General features: G+C 43.7%; 1 protein-coding gene across 5 annotated transcripts in view; it reads right to left on the minus strand.

The window, feature by feature from the left end:
• LOC139565607 (solute carrier family 12 member 5-like) overlaps positions 1-17,850 on the minus strand; it is a 298,108-nt gene that overhangs the window by 5,553 nt on the left and 274,705 nt on the right. For 3 of the 5 annotated variants that reach the window (XM_071386037.1, XM_071386061.1, XM_071386070.1), the window contains exons 23-25: positions 11,869-12,101; positions 11,468-11,482; positions 9,408-9,541 (exon numbers count right to left, since the gene is read on the minus strand). In XM_071386037.1, the coding sequence (XP_071242138.1) occupies positions 9,408-9,541; positions 11,468-11,482; positions 11,869-12,101 (382 nt within the window). The remainder of the gene's footprint in view (positions 1-9,407; positions 9,542-11,467; positions 11,483-11,868; positions 12,102-17,850) is intronic. The other 2 variants (XM_071386051.1, XM_071386043.1) reach the window with 2 other exon arrangements.

A 17,850-nucleotide genomic window follows, 5' to 3' on the forward strand; every position in this document is an offset into this window, starting at 1 on the left:
GAGGAATGAACATAAGGGTGGGACATATAAAGGGTAGGTAATGAGGAAGGTAATGGAGTCTAGGTGTGAATCATGATGATCTGCAGGTGTGCATAATGAAGGATGCCAGGTGTGCTTAATGATGAATCCCAGGACCGGTGGTTAGTATTCTGGCGACATTGCGCGCCGGAGGGGAGGAGCAGACGTGACAGTACCCCTCCTCTGATGTGCGGCTCCTGCCGCAGGATGACGCCGACCAGGGTGGCGACCCCGAGGAAGTGGAAAGCATGGATGTTGGGATCCAGAATGTCCTCCAACGGAACCCAACACCGCTCCTCTAGGCCATACCCCTCCCAGTCCACCAGATACTGGAGTTGACCCCCACGACGCAGTGAGTCCAGTACGGATCTGACAGCATACGCCGGACTCCCCTCGACGTCCAGGGGAGGTGGTCGGGTGTCGTGGGGGACAACATCAGCTAGGGGACCAGGAACCACCGGCCTGAGAGAAGGGAGACATGAAATGAGGATGAGATACGATAGTGACTAGGCAACTGTATCCTATACGTCACCTCATTGACCCTACGGAGAACCTTGAATGGCCCCACAAACCGGGGGCTCAGTTTCTTGCAGGGCAGGTGGAGTGGGAGGTTCCTGGTAGAGAGCCAGATGCGATCCCCAGGGTGGAACACAGGGGTCTCACTGTGGTGGCGGTCTGCCTGTTCCTTTTGACGATGGACGGCACGCTGGAGTCTAACATGCGCATCACTCCACACTTCTGCGCGTGCGGAACCACTGATGAATTGCAGGAGCTTTAGTCTGGAGGCCAGGGCCGGCTGAAAACCCAGAACACACTGGAAGGGGGTCAACCCAGTGGAAGAGAGACGCAGCGAGTTCTGGGCGTACTCTGCCCATGGAAAGAATCGTTCCCACGCACCCTGCTGGTCCTGAGAGTGACTCCTCAGGAACCTCCCCAGCTCCTGGTTCATCCTCTCCATGGTAACCCGGAAGTGAGGCTGACCGTGACCCAGAGCTTCTCCATAAAGGCCCTCCATACTCGTGATGTGAATTGGGGGCCACGGTTGGAAACGATGTCCTCCGGAAGGCCATAATGCCGGAAGACCTACTGTAAGAGTGCCTCAGCGACCTGGAGAGCAGTGGGGAGACCAGGAAGAGGGATTAAACGTCATGACTTAGAAAATCTATCCACTACTACCAGAACGATGGTGAAACCGTCAGAGCGGAGATCAGTTACAAAGTCGATGGATAGATGAGACCAGGGTCGCTGAGGCACGGGAAGCGGCAAGAGCTTTCCCGCTGGTGCATTCCAGGGGGACTTGGTTTGGGCACATACGGAACAGGAGTTGACATAACGAGTTACATCCTGCGCCAAGGTGGGCCACCAGTACTTCTCAGTGATGGAGTGGATAGTGCGAGAAATACCTGGATGTCCAGTGACGACAGCTGTGTGTGCCCAGGTCAGCAGCTGATCCCTTATCCTTGTGGGAACATAGATGCGCTCAGGAGGACAGTTCAGGAGCGCCGGCTCCCTCTACTGAAGCCTGGCGGATCTCCACATCTACGTCCCAGGCCACTGGACCTAAAACTCGGGAGGATGGGATTATAGGGGCACTCTAGACTGGTCAAGAGCCATGTCCTCCGAAACACGACCCAACCACAATGCCCACTTAACCCAGAAGCCAGCCACACCAATGTGTCGGATGAAACACAATACACCTGGCGCCGTGTCAGCATGCATGCGCCTGTCCCGCCACAGGAGTCGCTAGAGCGTGATGAGACAAGGACATCCCTGCCGGCCAAACCCTCCCCTAACCCGTACGACGCTGGGCCAATTGTACGTCGTCCCATGAGTCTCCCGGTCGCGGCCGGCTGTAACAGTGCCTGGAATCTAACCAGGATTTCTAGTGGCACAGCTAGCAACTTCTATGTAGTGCCTTAGACCACTGTGCTACTCGGGAGGCCGGATATTGCTCCTACTTGCCATCTCTTCAATCTAAGCCTGGGAAGCAAGAAGTCATTCCGTTACCCAAGAATAGTAAAGCACCCTTTACTGGCTCAAATAGCTGACCAATCAGCCTGTTACCAACCCTTAGTAAAAAATTATGTTTGACCAGAAACAATGCTATTTTATAGGGGAGGGCATTCAACATGCATCGCAATTACATAAACGACTGAAAGAAGTTGATAATAAATATTGTGAGAGCTGTTTTGTTAGACTTCAGTGAGGCTTTTGACATTATCCATCATAGTATTCTGCTGACAAAAAAAGTACAATGCATTCAGAAAGTATTCAGACCCCTTGACTTTTTTCACATTTAGTTACGTTACAGCCTTTTTCTAAAAGAGATTTTTTTTTAATCTCATAATTCTACACAAAATACCCCATAATGACAAAGAAAAAGCAGTTTTTTGAAATGCTTGCAAATGTATATAAAAAAAAACTGAAATATCACATTTACATAAGTATTCAGACCCTTTCCTCAGTATTTTGCTGAAGCACCTTTGGCAGCAATTGCAGCCTAGAATCTTCTTGGTGTGACTCTACAAGCTTGGCACACCTGTATTTGAGGAGTTCCATTCTTTATTTACAGATCCTCTTAAGCTCTGTCTGGTTGCATTTTGAGCATCGCTGCAAAGCTATTTTCAGGTCTCTCCAAAGATGTTTGATTGGGTTCAAACATCCTGCGTTGCCTTGGCTGTATGCTTAGGGTTGCTGTCCTGTTGGAGGGTGAACCTTCTCCCCAGTCTGAGGTCCCAAGTACTTTGGAGCAGATTTTCTTCAAGGATCTTTCTGTACTTTGCTCCGTTCATCTTTGCCTCAATCCTGACTAGTCTCCCAGTCCCTGTCGCTGAAAAACATCCCCACAGCATGATGCTGCCACCACCATGCTTCACCGTAGGGATGGTGCCGGGTTTCCTCCAGACGTGACGCTTGGCATTCAGGCCAAAGAGGCCAATATTGGTTTCATCAGACCAGAGAATCTTGTTTCTCATGGTCTGAGTCCTTTATGAGCATTTTGGCAAACTCCAAGAGGGCTGTCATGTGCTTTTTACTGAGGAGTGGCTTCTGTCGGACCACTCTACCATAAAGGCCTGATTGGTGGAGTGCTGCAGAGATGGTTGTTCTTCTGGAAGTTTCTCCCATCTCCACAGAAGAACTCTGAAGCTCTGTTAGGGTGACCATCAGGTTCTTGGTCCTTCTCCCCCGATAGCACAGTTTGGCCGGGCGGCCAGCTCTAGGATGAGCCTTGGTGGTTCCAAAATACTTCCATTTAAGAATGATGGAGGCCACTGTGTTCTTGGGGACCTTCAATGCTGCAGACATTTTTTGGCACCCTTCCTCAGATCTGTGCCTCAACACAATCCTGGCTCAGAGCTCTACAGACAATTCCTTCGACCTCATGGCTTGGTTTTTTCTATGACATGCACTGTCAACTGTGGGACCTTATATAGACAGCCTTTCCAAATCATGTCCAATCAATATATCACAAGTGGACCCTAATCAAGTTGTAGAAACATCTCAAGGATGATCAATGGAAACAGGATGCACTTGAGCTCAATTTCGAGTTTCATAGCAAATGGCCTGAATACTCTAAATAAGGTATTTCTGTTTAAAACATTTTATACATTTGAAAACATTTACTGTGGATTGAGAGTTCCCTGTCTAACAGAACACAGTGTTATTTAATGGTAGCCTCAACAACATTATCCAAGTAGAATCAGGCATTTCCCAGGGCAGCTGTCTAGGCCCCTTACTTTTTTCAATCTTTTCTAATGTAATGACCTGACACTGGCTCTGAGTAAAGCCTGTGTGTCTATGTATCTGGATGACTCAACACTATACACGCCAGCTACTACATCGAGTGAAATCACTGCAATACTTAACAAACAGCTGCAGTCAGTGTCAGAATGGGTGGCAAGAAATAAGTTAGTCCTAAATATTTCTAAATCTAAATGGATTGTATTTGGGACAAATCATTATCTGAACCATAAATCTCAACTAATTATTGTAATGAATAATGTGGAAATTGAGTTGATGAGACTACTCTGCTTGGAGTAACCCTGGATTGTAAACTGTTATGGTCAAAACATATTGATGCAACAGTAGCTATGATGGGGAAAGGTCTGTCCATAATAAAGCGTTACTCTGCCTTCTTAACAACAATATAAACAAGGCAGGTCCTACGGGCCCGAGTTTTGTCACACCTGGACTACTGCTCAGTCGTGTGGTCAGGTGCAACAAAGAGGGAATTCAGAAAATTACAACTGGCCCAGAAGCACGGCAGCACAGCTGGCCCTTAAATGTAAACTTAAAGCTAACATTAATAATATGCATGTCAATCTCTTATGGCTCAATGTAGAGGAGAGATTGACTTCATCACTTCTTGTTTTTGTAAGAAGTATTGACATGTTGAATGCACCAAGCTGTCTGTTTAAACTACTAGAACACAGCTCAGACACCCATGCATATCCCACAAGACATGCTACCAGAGGTCTCTTCACCGCCCGCAAGTCCAGAACAGAGTATAGGAGGCGCACAATACTACATAGAGCCATGGCTACATGGAACTCTATTCCACATCAAGTAACTCACGCAAGCAGTAAAATCAGATTGAAATAACATAAAAACACACCTTATGGAACAACTCGGACTGTGAAGATTCACACACACAGGTACAAACATACCTCTGAGGAGGGAGGGGAGGACCATCTTCCTCAATGAAATTTCATCAAAATAAAAATAATGAAAAATGAAAAAGATTATCCAAAAAATATGTCACCAAATAATTGATTCAAAAAACACTGTTTTGCAAATCAGGTCTGTAGTAACTTCAACAGCACTCTCTGGGGTAGCACTATGGTGTAACCGGAGGACAGCTAGCTTCCGTTTTCCTAGAAGGCTTGTTGGCCTCACCCCCTTACATAGGGTACAGTGACCTGAAGAACATTGATTGTTCAGCTAAAAGGCATAACAAAAGCACAGAGCATATAAATGCCTGCATCAGATTGAAGCTTCTGGGGAAAAAACACATCGATCATGTGGACGAAGTTCTGCGTATTTAAACTGCGCAACACAATGAGAAAGTAGCGCCTCGATCACACCAACAGCATATTGGAACACCAGAAGTACATTCATGTCCAATGGAATGCTGCGTTTGCCTTGCAGCATTGCGTTGCAGCGGCAGTTGCAGTGGGATCTGTGTGGTGCATACGTTGGATTTATCGAGCGTATGGGTCAAACTGTATGCATAGCCTGACAGAAATGGTAGCTGTAGGTGAGTGTTGAACTTTTGTTGCACACATATCCAGATGATGCCGTATACCATTTGGCGCAATAACACTGTAGGTGTGATTGAGTCATGAGAAGAAACAGGGATGTTCTCAAGCGGTTTATCGACAACACTGCATTTTTGGGCATGCAAGAATTGGCTTTTAGAGGACACAAGAGGGAAAGTTCCGCTATTAAGGCCAACCACAAGAAATTTGCAGAGGTAATTGCACATTACGATGTTTTACCTGCTGAACATACGGGACGTCTTTTCTGGGATGTCGAAATTAAGAAATAATGATTTGATAGCTTCCATCGCATCAGCCATTAAAAGCGAGATTAAAGAGAGTGGTTTTTGATAACGTTAAGGATTTATAGTCCATTTGTGTATCTGGAGAAAATGTAAATGTGATCAAATATGGTTTATATTCAAACTTGGGCTGCTAGGCTGCCAATCCAAAATTATTAACTGGAATTAATGAATGAACATAATATGGATAACAGAGTTCATGTTTTATTAGGCCTACAATTGCATAGGCCTGCATGAAGCAAACATGCATAAAGCAAGCCCTGTGAGTTACGTATATTGTCTATCAGTTGTTGTCTCTGTGTCCGGGTAGATGAAATCCCCCTCTTAATCTAGTCTAAATATAATGAATATGTCACGTTCCTGACCTGTTTTCTCTTGTTTTGTATGTCTTTATTGGTCAGGGCGTGAGTGTTGGGTGGGCAGTCTATGTTTTCTATTTCTATGTTGGGTTTTGTGTTCGGCCTGGTATGATTCTCAATTAGAGACAGGTGTGTATCGTTTGTCTCTGATTGAGAGTCATACTAAGGCAGCCAGGGTTTCACTGGTGTTTTGTGGGTGTTTGTTTCCTGTGTTAGCGTTTTGGCCACACAGGACTGTTGGAGGTTAGTCACGTTTGTTGTTTTGTTTATTTGTAGTGTTTGTTGGTTTGCCATTAAAATCATGAATACCTCCTACTCCGCATCTTGGTCCGATCCATGCTCCTCCTCGTCTGAGGAGGAGAACGACATTGACAGCCGTTACAGAATATGTACAAGTATAAGGTGGCTGCAGCTGGACAGGGTTTTCAGGAGTTTTTTTCAGGAGTTTTTTAAAACCATGTGACCTGATTAGGAAAAATGGGACCAGTTTTTCCTAATCAGGTCACATGGTTTTAAAAAACTCCTGAAAAATGCACTTTTATAATAAAAGATTTACATGCATAATCGCATTTGCGGTCACTTTCGATAATGATGTTTTCCCTCTAATGGAACATTCGCGCTTATAGCCTACTGCCGTGTGCGCACTGCTGCATTTACGAAGAAATAGCCCAATAGTTTATCACATTTTAAGCTAAACATTCTAATCGGTTGCGTCAGCCTCATTGCGTAAGTAAATATTTTGGGGGGGATGCTAGTGGATGTATTAATTTGGGATCTATCGCATCCCACAACTGTCCCATACTATGTTGGAATATTTACTTCTCACACAGATTAGAATAGGTCAATTTTTGTACTATGGGGGATAGTAGATTGACATAGGCTAGTTATTTTGCTGTTCGTTTGGCCCAATCATGTTGTTGGCTGATGAAAAATAAAGGTGGAAAGTTCTTTCAATATCTTCAATATGCACCTCGGAATTGGATAAGGACGAATGCAGTTGCGTCCCCAAAGTGTCTGTCTTTACTTGTAGCCTGAGAAAGACCCGATCACGTGATGGAGAGCCATGTGAGTAAGAGGTGCTTCAGAGCACGGCCACTGGCCATAAAAGGCAGGGATTTTTTAGGGTGCGTTACAGCCACACAAAGGGGATGTCGCCGGGAAATTTGAGGCATTATCAAGTGCTTGTCAAATTGTGAATGAGAGACTGTTGAAGTGTGTACAGCCTACAAATCAAATCATCATTAGAGTCGCATCATGCAGCCTTCCAATGTATTAAACATTTTAACATATAGCCCAACCTAGTAGAACCCCTAAAGTTACAATAATACCTCTAAATTAAGTATATAGGAGTACCTATTTCTTTGGTAACCCCTCAACACAGAATAGCTGCATGTGCACACTCACTCAAATCGTTTGGAGAAAATATCCTTTCTATGTTATTCAGCTTTGTTCAATTGGATTCTTCATACTATAAAATTATATAAAATAATGCCATGGAATTCTAACCAAATCTTGTCTGCTAAATGAACTAGTGTAGCCCACAGCCATATGGCATAGCCAGATCAGGACCTAACATAAGGACAACTCAGATTATGCTATTCTGTTCTTGTGAAATAGACTACATTTCCTTCATATCATGATTCTTTAGACCTGTCTAAAATAAATAATAGATTTATTGTGAAGGTGTAGGCTATATTACATGGATTTATTACACTTTTTTAAAATGTAGATGTTCCAAAGGCCAAGAGTGTGGTAGACAAGAGATGCTAAATGTGTTTATGTTAGTGTTTATGCTACTTTAATGTGTCAACTTCATAGAGAAACTCGTTGCCCAAACCCACGATGGCGCAGCTGTAATGGAAAGTATCTGCTATCCTGTTCCCTGATTAAGAGGTGATGACCACTCCACTACCATTGTCGACTCCGACTTCCGCCGAAGTCGTTCCATCTCCTTGTTCGGGCGGCGTTCGGCGTTCGACGTCACCTTTCATTTTCCATTTGTTTTGTCTTTGTTTACACACCTGGTTTCATTCCCCAATTACATGTTCATGTATTTAACCCTCCGTTTCCCCCATGTTTTTGTGCGTGATTGTTTCTATGTTCATTCGGTACGTTATGGCTGGTTTTCGACGGGTGCTGTTTACACCCGTGCGTAATTGATTACCGTTTATTGTTGGTCAAGTGTATGTTTACCTTGTGCCTTTATTTTGAGTAAAGTACGTTGCTCACTCATTCTGCTCTCCTGCGCCTGACTTCATGCACCAGCTACACCTACCTTCTGACATGTCTCATGGCCCCGCTCATCCACTGGCACATTGAATGTTTCCTCTCCAAGCACTGTGAGCACCCCTATCAATTTTCTCTGATTACTGTATGTAGCGTCAATCACACACACAAACACAATCACATTATTACACGTCAATGATTTTACTCCTTGCTTGGACTAACTTTATTCTTAGCTCTTTTGTCTAACTGTCTCTGTTCATTCCGTGCCTATACTGTGGGTCTCCCATCCTCGTCAATGTTTCAAGTCACCAGCCTCCACTGAAACACACACATACAAACACACATAACATACACACTACACCTGGAGTGTGTGTTGGAGTATAGTGGCCGGAGGGCACACACTTAATGTGTTGTGAAATCTGTTGTAAAATATATTTTAATGTTTACAAATTGTACTATAACGTATATGACTGTATAAATTTTTGTTGGACCCCAGGAAGAGTAGATGCTGCCTTGGCAGTGGCTAATGGGGGTCCATAATAAATACAAATACAAATAACTCCATACAGTGTGAAAATGGACGCCAAGTCCAACTTCAGACACTCTCTAATAACCACTCCGATTTCCACCATTCACCCTAACCCTAACCCTCACCTAAACTCTAAACCTAACATACACCAAGTATAATGTGGTTGTGCATCAGCAGTTTTTCTCTTGTTTTGTCAGTCTCTCAATTCGTTTACAATTAGCCACGTACATTTTTGGATTGGTAGCCAGCTATCTAAAATTGGCCAAATACCAAACCGGCACACAGGACACGTGCCCAGGGGCCCTGAACTCCAGTTGCCCCCCATTGATTTTGTTAGTCATTCTCACTCAGATATCATATAAACATGTCATAAGTCATGGCAAAATGTGCAACATTTGGGAAATTAGCTTGAAAACTGCAAAAATGTCTCTCCACCCCATGGCAAAATGAGTAGAATTGCATTCAATTTGTTATAAAATTGGGAAATTGCAGGAAATGAACTTTAAAAGAAAAAATGTTCTCTCTGTCATCAAGACGGGGGGCCATTACATTTTTCTGCCGCAAGGTGGGGAGACCCCTAACCAAATCTTGCTTAGAGCCCCCAAAAGGCTAGAGCCGGCCCCGTGCTTGCAATAATAAATGTTTGTCTGTTCTAACACAACCACCCTTGGAAGTTCCCTGAGAGTGAGAGAGAGCGATAGCGAAAGAAGGATACAGTTCTCGTCGCCCGCTCGGTTTTTGGGCGGCCCGGGCATGTTAAGGAGCACCAGCTTGGCCTCTGAGGATTTCTTCACGATGACACCATTCAGCCTCAGTGCTGTGTGCATGCGTCTCACATTGGACTGGTTTCTGTTGGAATAAACAAGATGGCCGCTACTGAGCTCCAAACCATCATTTGTTCATAATGCAGTATTATGTTTAGGCATTCAGTGAAACAAACTGTGAAATTAATATCCTTTCAGGCTACTAATTCACAAACAGCTAAAACAAATGGTCACTCTTTTACTCATTAATTCCTTCACTCATGCAACCTTTGCTATGCTGACTTGGTCTATAGAATCCTTGAGGAAATGTGCAGTTGAAGTCGGAAGTTTACATACACCTTAGCCAAATACATTTAAACTCAGTTTTTCACAATTCCTGACATTTAATCCTAGTAAAAATTCCCTGTTTTAGGTCAGTTAGGATCACCACTTTATTTTAAGAATGTGAAATGTCAGAATAATAGCAGACAGAACGATTTATTTCAGCTTTTACTTCTTTCATCACATTCCCAGTGGGTCAGAAGTTTATATACACACAATTAGTATTTGGTAGCATTGCCTTTAAAATGTTCAACTTGGGTCAAACGATTCAGGTAGCCTTCCACAAGCTTCCCACAATAAGTTGGGTGAATTTTGGCCCATTCCTCCTGACAGAGCTGGTGTAACTGAGTCAGGTTTGTAGGCCTCCTTGCTCGCACACACTTTTTCAGTTCTGCCCACACATTTTCTATAGGATTGAGGTCAGGGCTTTGTGATGGCCACTCCAATACCTTGACTTTGTTGTCCTTAAGCCATTTTGCCACAACTTTGGAAGTATGCTTGGGGTCATTGTCCATTTGGAAGACCCATTTGCAACCAAGCTTTAACTTCCTGGCTGACGTCTTGAGGTGTTTCTTCAATATATCCACATAATGTTCCTGCCTCATGATGCCATCTATTTTGTGAAGTGCACCAGTCCCTCCTGCAGCAAAGCACCCCCACAACATGATGCTGCCATCCCCGTGCTTCCCGGTTGGGAAGGTGCAAACCTCCCCCTTTTTCCTCCAAACATAACGATGGTCATTATGGCCAAACAGTTCTATTTTTGTTTCATCAGACCAGAGGACATTTCTCCAAAAAGTACGATCTTTGTCCCCATGTGCAGTTGCAAACCATAGTCTGGCTTTTTTATGGCGGTTTTGGAGCAGCGGCTTCTTCCTTGCTGAGCGGCCTTTTAGGTTATGTCGATATAGGACTTGTTTTACTCTTGATATCGATACACTTGTACCTGTTACCTACAGCATCTTCACAAGGTCCTTTGTTGTTGTTCTGTGATTGATTTGCACTTTTCGCACCAAAGTACGTTCATCTCTAGGAGACAGAACACGTCTCGTTCCTGAGCGGTATGACGGCTGCGTGGTCCCATGGTGTTTATACTTGCGTACCATTGTTTGTACAGATGAATGTGGTACCTTCAGGCGTTTGGAAATTTCTCCCAATGATGAACGAGACTTGTGGAGACCTACAATTCTTTTTCTGAGGTCTTGGCTGATTTCTTTTGATTTTCCCCATGATGTCAAGCAAAGAGGCACTGAGTTCCACAGGTATACCTCCAATTGACTCAAATGATGTCAATAAGCCTATCAGAAGCTTCTAAAGCCATGACATCATTTTCTGGAATTTTCCAAGCTGTTTCAAGGCACAGTCAACTTAGTGTATGTAAACTTCTGACCCACTGGAACTGTGATACAGTGAACTATAAGTGAAATAATCTGTCTGTAAACAATTGTTGGAAAAATTACTTGTGTCATGCACAAAGTAGATGTCCTAACCGACTTGCCAAAACTATAGCTTGTTAACAAGACATTTGTGGAGTGATTGAAAAACAAGTTTTAATGACTCCAATCTAAGTGTATGTAAACTTCCGACTTCAACTGTATATATAAAACAAGACTTTCCACAATTTTTTTTTTCTTCCCAGACCACTGTTTTATGTAAGCTCCACCAACGTTTGAGCTACAAAAATACTTACAGGTTTTCCCACTCACTGCAGCATGACAAGGGAGGGAAACACAAGATTAAAGGTGAGAATGCAAACGGTCAAGTTTTCAAAAAAAGAGCACTTTTAATACAGAGAACACCATCAGTTTTTTCTCTGTATTGAAAGTGCTCTTTTTTGAAAACTTGACTGCTGACATGGGATTGTATTAACAGTGGATTAATGAACAAAATACTAAAATATAGTTTTGGAGTGAACTATCCCTTTATTAAGAGAACACCAATCAGAATGCTACTCTTCAAGAACTTTCGGTGCCAACATGGGAGTATACCAGCTTTTTCTTAAGGTGAAAAGAGACTTTGTATACTATTGACGTTTTGACCACTCGGGTCTTCATCAGGGCCTATAAACCAGTTTTGCCAAACCACACTCACGGCTTCATGTTGAAGATGTCTTTGATGCCCTCCGGTGTGGAGGCGCCAGGCGGCTTGGCCAGCTCACCATCGGCCTTTTCCGTCCAGGTCATCTGGACCTGGGCAGACCCTGGGGTCTGGGCACCCCCTTCGGTGGCCGGGGTCAGGGTAGCCGGGTTGATGGGACTGGCTGGGGTGGTGCTGTCATGGATAAGCTGGACCTGAGAGGGGGGGGACACAGCGACAGAGACAGACTGAGATCACGAGACAGGGTGGGGAGAGAAGGTGAGATGAGGCGAGGTGGAACATTATCAAGAAGGCCTTGATGTTGGCGGTCAGTCATACAATTGGGCTGATTAAAAAGGTCTGAAAAGGAACTTTTGAATCAACGCATCTGTAGCCTACTTACCTTACTATGACTTTTCATCAACGAACAGAAATTCAAAGGCAGACTGACTTTTTCCCTAATGTTACACATATTAAAAACACAGGCCTGCAGTGCATTGTACAGCTGTACAAAGAGACCTTCCCCACCTTCAACAGGATGTTAAAGGATGTTGCTGTTAGTGGCCTGTCCACCTCACCTCAAAGGAGCAGCAGACCAGCCACCAACTCCCTGAGACAAATCAGACGCTCCTAGACCTGCACCCGGTGGCCCTTCACAGAGACTGGAGAACAGCCAGCAACACTTGCCCCCCACACCACCCTCCACCACTTCTCTCCCAGGAACTGCATGCAGATACATTGAGCTATGCCCAAGCCATATGCAGTAAAAGAGGCCCCACACAGAGTTTGGAGCATCGCCAGCCACACTGCCCTCCACACCACCCTCTTCAATTCCCCCTAAAACCTCCCTCTCATGCTACCAGACCAGGCCCGCCTCAGCACAGCTCTACCAGACCTGGCCCATCACAGCACAGCACAGCACAACCAGACCCGGCCCATCACAGCACAGCTCTACTAGACCCGGCCCGCCTCAGCACAGCTCTACCGGACCTGACACATCACAGCACAGCACAGCACAGCTCTGCCAGACCCGGCCCACCTCAACTCAGCCCAGTTCTACACAGCACTGACCACTACCATAGGGTCTGGCAAAACACCGTTGAGGTGGTGTGGAGTACACCACATGATGCAGTCCACACCATGTATCATTCAAATCATCAGCCTACATATGCTGATAGTTTGGAGCTTCGCCAGACACACTTTTCTCCACAACCCCCTCCTCATTTCCCCCCCACGACCTCCCTCCCAGGCTAGTTTTGGTCACCATCCCTACTCCCATCCCCAGGACAGGCCTGGGACACTTCTGCCCCCCATGGCAGCCCCAGGGGGCAGCCCCAACCCTGCAACAGGAGCCACACCAAGACCTCCTGTGCACACCCAGAATGGAGCATTGGAAGCCACTCTGGTCCCCTGCAGCAGCTCCACTCCTTTGGCGGGTGGACTGAGCTCTGTCAACACTGTTCTCCCAGTTCTCGCCCCAGCCCCTGCATCCAGCAATTTGGCGGAGGTCTGTCAAATGCTCAGTCTGCTTTGCTCTCACATGGTCGGACAGGGACCTTGGCAAAATCTCAGCTCACTCAACAAATAACTGCAGATGACCCTATGCCTGTTAGCTCTTATGGGAATTATCGTAATACGCCCTCTAACTTTACATTTCATAGGGGTCTTGGGCTAATGCACCTAAATGGTCACAAAAATGGACACAATTGACATTTGGGTACAGGACTCATGTCCTGACATTCTGGTTCTCCCGGAAACATGGTAAAATGGTTCTGTCTCTGATAAAGATATTGAAGTATATTATTATAATGTATTTAGATGTGACAGAGTACAGAAAGGAGGAGGAGTGGCCATATATGTCAAATCTAATTTCATGGCATCCCAATCTTAGAATATTTCTGTTCCCAAGAAATTTGAACTCCTGGTTGTAGATGTGTCCATAAACCAGAATATACATTTATTTGTTGCTGGGATTTACTCTGGTTCCACTCTGATTTAGCCACTTTCTGCTGAATTCCTGACCCTGAGTTGGCTTTAGAAAATGTATCTTCAATATTTATTCCTATGGCAGATAAACATGCCCCTTTTAAACAATTCAGAGTTAAAGATAGATCGAACTCTTTGTTTTCTTTTGAGTTATCTGAGCTCATTCAGATGAGAAATCAGGCCTGGGCCAAAGCAAGGAAAACTGACTCTGTAGTGGACTGACAATCTTTCAGACAATTGAGAAACAGATGTACTATCTCAAATAACAAAGATAAATCAAGCTACTTTTTAAGCTCCATCTCTGACTCTGCTGGTCAGACTCTGCTGGTCAATTTTGGAAAACAGTAAATGCACTGAAACATACAAATTCCTCTTCTTCCCCGACTAAGCAAGTTCTGTCTGGTATTAATTATACATCTTTTTTTTTTTTTTATCTCTGCAGGCTTTTTATTTGAGAAAAACAGTGGTGTAGTTGACCCTGGTCAGTCAATCTGCAAGCCTTCGGCTGACTTGATGGTTAAACCGTCAACTTCTAGTGAATCTTTTCATTTCAACAACTTACTATTTGTGATGTGCTAGATACCTTACTGAAAATTGATGTAAAAAATCCCCTGGAGCTGATATGCTCGATCTATTTTTGCTGCAGCTCTCTGCCCCCCTAAATGCTGAATCATTAACCCATATTTTTACCTCAAGAATATATCTGGTACAATCCCCAAGGTTTGGAAGGCGGCCCATGTACTCCCCCTTCACAAAGGTGGTGACCCTTGTGACCTAAATAATTATCGGCCTATTTCTAAACCTTCTTGCCAAGCTAAAATATTAGAATCCTTGATTCATTCTCAGCTAAGATCTTTCCTATCTATGAAATATATTCTAAATGTGCATCAGTCGGGTTTTAGACCAAGTCATAGCACCATCTCTGCTGCATCCCTGGTCATAAAATATGTGGTTAACTGTATGGATAAAAGGCAACATTGTGCTGCCCTCTTCATTGACCTGTCAAAAGCTTTCCATACTGTTGATCACCCACTGCTAATTCAGAGGCTTTCCTAAATTGGCCTAGACCAGGCTGCATGCAACTGGTTTAAAAATGACTTGACATCTAGTCAGTTGTACAACTGAATGCATTCAACTGAAATGTGTCATTTAACCCATTCCCTCTGAATCAGAGAGTTGCGGAGGGCTGCCTTAATCGACATACACGTCTTCGGCTACCGGGGAACAGTGGGTTAACTTCCTTGCTCAGGGGTAGATGACAGATTTTTACCTTGTCAGCTCGGGGTTTTGATCCAGCAACCTCTAACCAGCCCAATGCTCTAACCACTATGTACCATCTACTGATGGTGTTAAATACAGTTTCCTGGATATTACGAAAGGTGTCCCACAGGGGTCGATTCTGGGTCCTGTTCTTTTTACTGTTTACATTAATAATATCGACTTGTATGTCAATTGTTTTTTACCTGCGCTTGTATGCCGATGATACTGTTGTGTATGATATTGCCCCCACGGTTGACCAGGCTCTATCTGAACTACAGTCTGCCTTCATTCTATTACAGAATAGACTGTAATACTTTATTGACCTGAAATTAATACTGAATGCAGATAAAACTAAGTATATGTTGTTCTCTAAAGCGCATAAAAATAAGTGATGATTTAAGCATATATACTTTGGATGGTGTCCATATTGATCGTGTGCCTGCTACAAATATCTTGGCATCTGGATAGATGAAAAGCTGTCTTTTAAAAGCATATTGATGTGTTAGTTAGGAAACTGAGAATAAAACTGGTCTTCTCTATAGAAATAGGTCCTGCGTCTTGCTAAATAGTAGAAAGCAGATTATTCAGTCGACGTTCCTAGATATATATGAATGCAGATGCCACTTCATTAAAACCTTTTGATGCAGTTTATCATAGCGCACTGTGCTTTATTACGGGCGACAATTTTAGTACTCATCACTGCATTCTCTTCCAGAAAGTTAGTTGGCCCTCTTTGATGTCACATAGGTTGATACATTGCTATGTTTTCATTTATAAAGCCCTTTTACCAAAAGTCCCACTGTACCTACAGGTGAAGTCGGAAGTTTACATACACTTTAGCCAAATACATTTAAACTCAGTTTTTCACAATAGCTGACATTTAATCCTAGTAAAAAACCCTGTTTTAGGTCAGTTAGGATCACCATTTTATTTTAAGAATGTGAAATGTCAGAATAATAGTAGAGAGAATTATTTACTTCAGCATTTATTTCTTTCATCACATTCCCAGTGGGTCAGAAGTTTACATACACTCATTTAGTATTTGGTAGCATTGCCCGTACATTTTTTAACTTGGGTCAAATGTTTCGGGTAGCCTTCCATAAGCTTCCCACAATAAGTTGGGTGAATTTTGTCCCATTCCTCCTGACAGAGCTGGTGTAACTGAGTCAGGTTTGTAGGCCTCCTTGCTCGCACACACACTTTTTCAGGTCTGCCCACACATTTTCCTTAGGATTGAGGTCAGGGCTTTGTGATGGCCACTCCAATACCTTGACTTTGTTGTCCTTAAGCCATTTTGCCACAACTTTGGAAGTATGCTTGGGGTCATTGTCCATTTGGAAGACCCATTTGCGACCAAGCTTTAACTTACTGACTGATGTCTTGTTGCTTCAATATATCCACATAATGTTCCTACCTCATGATGCCATCTATTTTGTGAAGTGCACCAGTCCCTCCTGCAGCAAAGCACCCCCACAACATGATGCTGCCACCCCCGTGCTTCACGATTGTGATGGTGTTCTTCAGCTTGCAAGCCTCCCCCTTTTTCCTCCAAACGTAACGATGGTCATGATGGTCAAACGGTTCTATTTTTGTTTCATCAGACCAGAGGACATTTCTCCAAAAAGTACGATCTTTGTCCCCATGTGCAGTTGCAAACCATAGGTTTTGGAGCAGTGGCTTCTTCCTTGCTGAGCGGCCTTTCAGGTTATGTCGATATAGGACTCGTTTTTACTGTGGATATAGATATTTTTGTGCCTGTTTCCTACAGCATCTTCACAAGGTCCTTTGCTGTTGTTCTGGGATTGGTTTGCACTTTTCGCACCAAAGTATGTTCATCTCTAGGAGACAGAACTTATCTTCTTCCTGAGTGGTATGACTGCTGCGTAGTCCCATGGCGGTTATACTTGCGTACTATTGTTTGTACAGATGAACGTGGTACCTTCAGGCGTTTGGAAATTGCTCCCAAGGATGAACGAGACTTGTGGAGGTCTACAATTTAATTCTGAGGTCTTGGCTGATTTCTTTTGATTTTCCCATTATGTCACGTAAAGAGGCACTGAGTTTGAAGGTAGGCCTTGAAATACATCCACAGGTACACCTCCAATTGACTAAAATGATGTTAATTAGCCTATCAGAAGCTTCTAAAGCCATGACATCATTTTCTGGAATTTTCCAAGCTGTTTAAAGGCTCAGTCAACTTAGTGTATGTAAACTTCTGACCCACTGGAATTGTGATACAGTGAACTATAAGTGAAATTATCTGTCTGTAAACAATTTTTGGAAAAATTACTTGTGTCATGCACAAAGTAGATGTCCTAACCGACTTGCCAAAACTATAGTTTGTAACAAGAAATTTGGGGAGTGGTTGAAAAACGAGTTTTAATGACTCCAACCTAAGTGTATGTAAACTTCCGACTTCAACTGTATCATCATTACTAATCTTTAGACATAAGAGTTACCAGACCCAGTCTCAGAGTTGGCTGACTCTGGAAATTCCTTTGGTCTCTCCTGACCTTTTAGTTTTCTTGCCCCTTATTTGTGGAACAATCTTCAAAATGCTCTTACATTTTATTCTGGTGCCTCTAGGGCAATTCAGAAAGCTGATTGAGGCCCTTATTACTGAGGAATGTGTTTGTTTTTTATGACTGTGCTTTTCTTTCTGCTTACATTTTGGATTTATTTTGTGATGTGTGTATTTTCTGTAATTTATGGAATTCAGGGCTCATCTGTAAAATAAACCTTGGTCTCAGT

Source organism: Salvelinus alpinus, chromosome 2, assembly GCF_045679555.1.
Source record: "Salvelinus alpinus chromosome 2, SLU_Salpinus.1, whole genome shotgun sequence".
Classification (NCBI taxonomy): Eukaryota; Metazoa; Chordata; class Actinopteri; order Salmoniformes; family Salmonidae; genus Salvelinus; species Salvelinus alpinus.